The sequence below is a fragment of the Epinephelus moara genome, chromosome 24 (genome assembly GCF_006386435.1).
Source record: "Epinephelus moara isolate mb chromosome 24, YSFRI_EMoa_1.0, whole genome shotgun sequence".
Taxonomy (NCBI): Eukaryota; Metazoa; Chordata; class Actinopteri; order Perciformes; family Serranidae; genus Epinephelus; species Epinephelus moara.
In genome coordinates, this window is record NC_065529.1 from 44,383,340 (window position 1) to 44,391,349 (window position 8,010).

An 8,010-nucleotide genomic window follows, 5' to 3' on the forward strand; every position below is an offset into this window, starting at 1 on the left:
AGAAGCCGTATACTTGTAAAGTATGTGGGAGAGCTTTCAGACGTAATGATTACTTGTTAGTCCACATGAGAATCCACACAGGTGAGAAGCCGTATACTTGTAAAGTATGTGGGAGAGCTTTCAGATGTAACCGTGACTTGTTAGTCCACATGAGGACTCATTCAGGTGAGAAGCCGTATACTTGCAAAACATGTGGGAGACACTTCAGATCTAGCAGTAACTTGACACTCCACATGAGAACGCACACAGGTGTAAAGATGCATCATGTGAGCACAGAGGTTCCAGTTGAAGTCACACATATACAGGAGAGAGACTGTTTACATGCAAAACATGTGGCAGAGCTTTCAGAGGCCTGTTCCATAAAGCATGCTAAGAAAAGTGGGGAGTGAAGTCCAAATCCTGAATTTTAATTGAAATTGCAGGTCTGGAAAAGTTAAACTAGTGAGATAAAGAACAAAAGGAGGAGACTGCTTTAAAGTTTGAATGAATTTTATACTTGCAAGAGTCCTGGAAAACCTGGAAAAGTCATGGAATTAGTCAAAATCATTATAAGTCACAGAACTTGTTTGTGTATAATGAAATTATTAGAATCATCTTCAGTGGATAACCCTCCATATAATGTAACATAATGGCAAATTCATTTTCTGAAGCTGGCGTCTTAATGTAGCTTTAATATGCGTCGATGTGTGACAATGTTTGTTTACCATCAGGTGTGTTTTGTCATGTTCTCCCTCAGTTTGTCTCTCCCTTCCTGTGTGCCAATTATGTTTACATAGAGTTTGAATCTGATGTTTGAAAAACGCCGGGCAAGTGGGGAAAGAAAAAGAAAATTCTTCATTATGAGTCCTTGAAAAGTCATGAAAAAGTTTGGAAATATTGTCCATGAAAATGTGAGCGGAACCTGTGATTAAAAGTATGACTGATTTTGCAGTGAGCACAGTAATAAACTGATCCCAGAAGATCTGTCCTGTTGCTGTGATCTTTTGTCAGGGTGTCTACAGCTCCTTTAAAATGTCTTAAAATGTCTGAAATTAAGTTTTCTTAATATAAGGCCTTAAAAAGTCTTAAACTGTCTTAAATTCAGATTCAATGAGTCTTAAATATTTTTGGTCACAACCATGAAAGTTTCTCCAGCCTGACAGACCCAATGACAGTTTACAATCATTGTACAGATCGAAGAAAAATAAGTTGTTTCCTTGCTATTTTATATATATATATATATATATATGTAAATATTAAATCTAAATCTAAATGCTAAATCTAAATATTAAATCTAAATCTAATTGTTAAATCTAAATGCTAAATCTTAATGTTAAATGTTAAATCTAAATGTTCTGGGTGAAACTAGAACTACTACTAGAACTCTGGAAGTGAGGAGTCAAAGGCCAAAGCTGTTTCTCTGCAGTTGATAGGGAAGAAGCGAGTTGAAGGATTTGTCCCAGGAAGTAGGGCTGGTGGATTGAGGGGGGTTATCTATGGGGTTTCGGCTGAAATCTCCATGGAGGAGCTAGTCGGGAATTGAAGGGGTGGATGTCGGTGATGCATATAGGATAAGGGTCTTCCGTGATGGAGAGAAGTGTGATTCAACAACTGTGGTGTTAACTTTTAAGGAAGAAGCTGTCCCAGAGCGTGTATTTCTAGGGTGTTTGTCCTTTAAAGTGTACCCATATCGAAGGCCACCCTTAAGGTGCTATAAATCAACGATATGGCCATATTGCAGCTGCTTGTTGAGGAGTAAGGAGATGTGGTAAGTGTGGTGGCGAACATGAGATCTTTGACTGTAAGGAAAGGGAAGTAAAGTGTGGTAGCTGTGGTGGAGGACACATTGCTAGGAGCCGAGATTGTGAAAAGTATAAGCAAGCTAAGAGTGTGCAGCAGTATAGGGAAGTGAATAAAGGGGTGTCTTATGCTGAGGCTCTCAGGAAGGTCAGAAAAGGTGGTGAAGATGCTGAAATAAGCAAAGAAAGAGGGGGGCCTCCACAGGTTGCATATGCTACAGAGGAGACAGTGGTGGTGAGCAAGGTGAATTTCCTGACCTTCATTGTAGAGGTACTGTGTGTGGTCAAGCAGACCAAAAATAACTCTGATGTGGTGAGAAGTGTTGTGCAGGCTGCAGAGAGGGTTCTTGGGATTGGAGGGGTGGATCCGTCTGCTCTCCATAGTCAAGTTTTCTCAAGAGAGAGAAGGGATAGGGTTGAGAGGGAGCAAGAGATAACTGCAGATGATATTTAAAGTATTCATGTTTTTTTATCCTCCAGTGGAATGCTAGGAGTTTAATTGCCAATGGGCAAGAGTTAAAAAGATTTGTGGATGCTTTTAAAGAGAGGCCGGAATTAATATGTGTGCAGGAGACATGGTTGAAGCCAGTGTTGAGTTTTGTGATACCAGGGTATGTGTGTCTACGGAATGATAGAAATACAGCTGGGGGAGGGTGTGCAGTCTTCATTAAAGAAGGAACTCAGCATAGGAGAGTAAATGTGAAATCAGACTTTGAGTGTGTGGTGGTGGAAATATGGAGCTCCTTAGGTAGGTTCTCAGTGGTTAATTTCTACAACCCATGTCTCCAGTTGGATTTGGAGAAATTGGAAGGGTTAATGGGTCAGGTGCGCCCTCCAGTGGTGTGGACAGGAGATTTTAATGCACATAACCCTCTGTGGGGCAGTAAAAGAAAAGATAGGAATGGTGCAGTAATTGAAGACTTTTTGGATAACCACTCTCTTGTGATGATGAATGATGGTAGAGCGACTAGGTTTCAGGTAGGAAATGGGAGTCTGTCATGCTTGGACCTTACTTTTGCATCATCTGAGTTAGCCAGGTGTGGAGAATGGGAGCTTATGGATTGCTATACTATGGGGAGTGATCATTTCCCCATTTTAAGCCGGTTTGGTAGAGACTTGCAGGTGGAGGAGGGTAGCACAGTGAGAGGGTTTGACTATCATAAAGCTGATTGGGACAAGTTTCGGAAAGAGCTCACTGCAAGTTTGGGAGATGTGATGAGTGAACACAGTGTGGAGGAATGGAATAGGTCATTCTGCTCTGTAGTGATAGAAGCAGTTAGGAAGGCAGTGCCAGTGAAGGAGGGTAGGAAAAAGAGGAGGATAGTGCCGTGGTGGAACAAGGCTTGTAATGAGGCAGTGAGGGCCCGCAATATAGCGTATAGGCAGCTTAGGAGAAGCCCAGATGAGAGCCATGTTATTGAGTACAAGAGGCTGAGAGCAAAGGCCAGGAAGGTTATCAAAGAGGCTAAGAGGGATAGTTGGCGTAAGTTTTGTGGCACTATAGGCGCAGATACAACTGTAGGGCAAGTCTGGGGCATGATTCATAAAATGGCTGGGAATAACAGAGGAAAGTCAATGCCTGTGTTGGTAGAAGGGAGTGAAGAAAGTGTGAGCAATAAGGAGAAGGCTGACCTGTTAGTCAGGACCTATCAGAGAGTGCACAGTGCTAGCAATGTGGGAAGGGAAGGACAGTTGAGGAGAGAGCAGATGCTTGAGCAGGAAGGATATAAGTTGGGGGTAAATATAGATAATAGTGATGTGGTAAATGTATTCTTTTCTGTGCAAGAGTTGAAGCGTGCAATAGGGCGAGGGCGAAACACCACCCCAGGGAGAGATGGTTTAGGGTATGAGGTGTTTAAGCAAATGGATGATGATGCATTAGATGAGTTGTTAGCCTTAATAAACACAGTATGGGAGGAAGGAGTTCCAGTAGAGTGGAAGCATGCAGTGGTCATTCCAATATTGAAACCCGGGAAGGAAGCCAGCAGTCCTGGATCATATAGGCCTATTGCCCTTACAGCAGTTGTATGTAAGATAATGGAGAGAATGATTACTGATCGGATAGTGCACTGTTTAGAGCGGAGAGGGTACTTTTCCCCACATCAAAGTGGTTTTAGGCTGGGTCGGGGAACCATGGATGCTGTCCTGGTATTAGACAGAGATATTAAGAAAGCACTGGTGAACAAAGAGGTGGTGGTTGCGGTATTTTTAGATATAGAGAGGGCATATGACATGTTATGGAAGGAGGGACTGGTGGTTAAGTTGTATGATGCAGGGGTCCGGGGCAGGATGCTGAATTGGATCAGGGAGTTTCTGGTAGGTCGTACTATTCAGGTGAAAGTGGGAGAGAGCTTTTCTAGTATTGTAGCTGTGGATAATGGGATCCCGCAGGGTAGTGTTATCAGTCCAGTCCTGTTCAATATAATGGTCAATGATATGTTTGATGACGTAGGTGAAGGCTTTCGTAGATCCCTTTTTGCGGATGACGGAGCAATCTGGAAGAGAGGGCGAAATGCGGAATATCTGATGAAAGAAATGCAGAGAGCCTTGGATAGGGTGCAGGGTTGGGCTGATAAGTGGGGGTTTAGGATGTCAGTGGCTAAATCTAACTATGTAACCTTTGGAAGAAAGAAGAACATAGGCAGCCAGGGGCTAATGTTGTATGGGGCACCACTGGAAAAAGTTAAGTTTTTTAAGTTTTTAGGTGTCTGGATGGATGAAAGATTGACATATGGAGTACATGTGGAAAAAATGGTCAGTAGATGCGCGAAGGTTGTCAATATTATGAGGTGCTTGACTGGTTGTTCCTGGGGGCGAATGGGAGTGAAATGTTAATGATCTATAAGGCTCTGATAAGATCTATCTTTGATTATGGGTGTCTGGCATATGGGTCAGCAGCCAAAACTACTCTGGCTAAGCTGGATGTCATTCAGACCAGAGCTCTGAGGCTTTGCACTGGGGCATTCCGGACAAAGCCAATCCCTGCGCTGTTGGTGGAGGCAGGGGAGGCCCCACTGAGGCTGCGGCGTGAAAAGTTAGCACTAAATTACTGGGCTAAATTGAAGGGATTTTCAACAGTTCTCCCATCAAGTGCCCTGCTGACTGAATGCTGGGAGTTTGAGAATGGGCAGAGAAGCCTTGATAGGAGCAGTCAGATAGAGTCTGTTAGGAAATACACTGAGTAGCTGGGGTTCAAGGAAATGAGTGTAACACCCACAGTGTGCTGGCCACCTGTTCCAAGGTGGTTATGGGCAGAGGCAGATGTGGACACGACAGTAAGGGACCTAATACGGAAGGGGGAAATAGGAAATGTGGTGGAAGGAGTAGAGAGGTGTCTTAAAAGTAAGTGGGGTAATTATATTAAAATCTACACAGATGGTTCAAGAGACCCAGAAAGTAGGAAAGGGGGTTTTGGAATGTATATTCCCCATGTCCGCATCTGCCAAAGTAGAAGGCTGTCTGATGGGATCTCAATATTCACAGCAGAATTGACAGCATTACTGTGGGCATTGTGGTGGGTGGAGGAAGGGGAGTTTGAACAGGTGGTTTTATGTACAGACTCACTTTCGGCCTTGTTGGCACTGGAGGGAACGGAGGGGGGCAGAGCTAGACTGGATGTAGTTGGGGAAATCTTGATGGTGGTGTCTCGACTAGAGAGGAGGGGGTGTAGTGTGGGGTTCATGTGGGTGCCAGCACATGTAGGTGTAGAGGGAAATGAGATGGCAGACAGGGCGGCCAAGGAAAGTTTGGGTAGGAATGAGGTGGATGTTAGGGTGGCGTTAGGGAAAATGGAGTGCCGTAGCATTATTTATGAAAGACTCCATCGGCAATGGCAGCAGGAGTGGGAGGGAGACAGTAGGGGGAGAAAACTGTTCAGCATCCAACCATCAGTGTGATCTAGCAAGAGAGTGAGCATGCCACGAGTAGATGACATCAAGCTGACAAGGCTTAGGCTGGGGCACTGTGCTCTTGTGAGTGGGTTGATATTGGTGGGGAAACACACAGATGGCAAGTGTGAACACTGTGGAGTCTCAGAATCAGTGCTCCATGTCATGATGCACTGCCCAGCATAAGCTGAGCAGAGAAGGACTCTGTTTCTAGAGCTAGAAAAGTTGGGAATTAAAACATTTTCACTTGCAACTGTGTTGGGTGCTGGACTGGGTGAAAGGGAGGGCGCGAGGGAAGTATTTCACTTCCTTTTAACAACAAACTTGTATGGTAAAATATAGGGAAGAGTGCCTGAAGCTGCAATGACGAATAGACTCCAGTGTGAGGCAGCAATGCACTAAACCGTGCCTAGTCTGCCGGAAATTTAACAGAAGAAGAAGAAGTAATAGCGTAACATCCAGCGGAAGTAAACAAGACAAAGGCGCCAGCCGCGTTTCCCAAATGACTGAGTTCACTTCGGGAGGTTAATCTATGAGTTAAACCTCGAGCCACATTTACTGTAGCCTACATTAGACAACAATGTGTTCAGTTGAGTCTTTGAGAGAGTTTGTCAACGAGCGACTAACTGCTGCTGCTGAAGAAATATTGGGAGTTTTTCAAAGAAGCATCGTCGAGTACGAGGAAGAGATCGATCGTCAGCGCAGACTGTTGGATATCGTTTTGAAGCCTGAAATAAAGTTACACAGGACAGGTGGGTGAAAGCTAATTGAAGTAATTTACTGGCATGTGTGTTTATTTGCTGTAGCATGACATTAGTATGCTGTTGGTGTTGTTGTGTGTCCCTCCAGAGCTCCCACAGCAACATGTGTGTAAGGAGGAGGAGGTTGTCCCTGAGCAGCAGCTCTGTATTGAGGAGAGGAAGTCCAGTGTGGACCAAGAGGAGCCAGAGCCTCCAGAGATTAAAGAGGAAGAGGAGGAAGTGTGCAGCAGTCAGGAGGGAGAGCAGCTTGTAGTGAAGCAGGAGACTGATGGCTTTATGTTGACTCCTGCTGATGAGGAAAGTGAGCACAGTGAAGATCAGACTCTGGACTTCATTCATGATGACACTCAAAGTGCAGCAGAGAAAGAGTCTGTATTCAAAATGCCAGTTATAAGCTCTGTGATATCAGAAGCAACCAGTGAGCACCAGCTGCTCTGTCACAACTCTCATGTAGCTGAGAGCCAAGATGAGGAAGAATACCAGCATGGAGACTCAGGATCAACTAGAAACACAGAGCTTCAAGCAGAGAAAAGACATCATGAAAGTGAAATGAACAGTAACAGTCCACACACCTCTGCTGTGATAAACTTAAATACAGGTAAAAAGCCTTTAAAATGTGACGTATGTGGGAAAGTTTTTGAGCGCAAGTCAAAATTGCAGAGACACCTGAACAGCCACACAAGTGAGAAGCCGTTTTCTTGCAAAACATGTGGGAAAAGATTCAGTGACACATCAGCATTGAACACTCATATAAGAACCCACACAGGTCAGAAGCCGTACCTTTGCAAGACCTGCGGGAAAAAATTCAGTGAGAAGTCAAGACTGGAAAGGCATTGTAGAATCCACACAGGTGAGAAGCCGTTTACTTGTAAAGTATGTGGGAGAGGATTCGGACGTAATTGTCACCTGTTAGTCCACATGAGGATTCATTCAGGTGAGAAGCCGTATACTTGTAAAGTATGTGGGAGAGGATTCGGACGTAATTGTCACCTGTTAGTCCACATGAGGACTCATTCAGGTGAGAAGCCGTATACTTGTAAAGTATGTGGGAGAGCTTTCAGACGTAATGGTAACTTGTTAGCCCACATGAGGACTCATTCAGGTGAGAAGCCGTATACTTGTAAAGTATGTGGGAGAGCTTTCGGACGTAATGGTTACTTGTTAGCCCACATGAGAATCCACACAGGTGAGAGGCCCTACCTTTGCAAGACCTGCGGGAAAAGATTCAGTGACGCATCAGTATTGAAAAGGCATTGTAGAATCCACACAGGTGAGAAGCCGTATACTTGTAAAGTATGTGGGAGAGCTTTCAGATGTAATGGTGACTTGTTAGTCCACATGAGGACTCATTCAGGTGAGAAGCCGTATACTTGACATGAGGACTCATTCAGGTGAGAAGCCGTATACTTGCAAAACATGTGGGAGACACTTCAGATCTAACAGTAACTTGACAGGCCACATGAGAACGCACACAGGTGTAAAGGTGCATCACTTGAGCACAGAGGTTCCAGTTGAAGTCACACATATACAGGAGAGAGACTGTTTACATGCAAAACATGTGGCAGAGCTTTCAGAGGCCTGTTC

The 8,010-nt window shown here is 44.4% G+C and overlaps 2 protein-coding genes across 3 annotated transcripts in view; both read left to right on the forward strand.

Annotated features, from left to right (window-relative positions):
• LOC126385577 (gastrula zinc finger protein XlCGF57.1-like) overlaps nt 1-961 on the forward strand; it is a 69,296-nt gene extending 68,335 nt beyond the window's left edge. The window contains exon 4 of one of the 2 annotated variants that reach the window (XR_007569425.1): nt 711-961. Coding sequence is in view for 1 of the 2 variants with exons in the window: in XM_050037370.1 (XP_049893327.1) it covers nt 277-389 (113 nt within the window). In the remaining variant the exon portion in view is untranslated. Of the gene's footprint in view, nt 1-276 lie in introns of both variants that reach the window. The other variant, XM_050037370.1, reaches the window with a different exon arrangement.
• A 5,149-nt stretch (nt 962-6,110) lies between these two features.
• On the forward strand, nt 6,111-8,005 carry LOC126385922 (zinc finger protein ZFP2-like; the record flags this gene model as incomplete). The annotated part of the gene is made up of 3 exons (XM_050037966.1): nt 6,111-6,417; nt 6,515-7,444; nt 7,818-8,005. Coding segments are annotated over exons 1-3 (1,290 nt in total), but the record flags the coding sequence as incomplete, so codon positions are not given.
• Nucleotides 8,006-8,010: the final 5 nt, after the last annotated feature.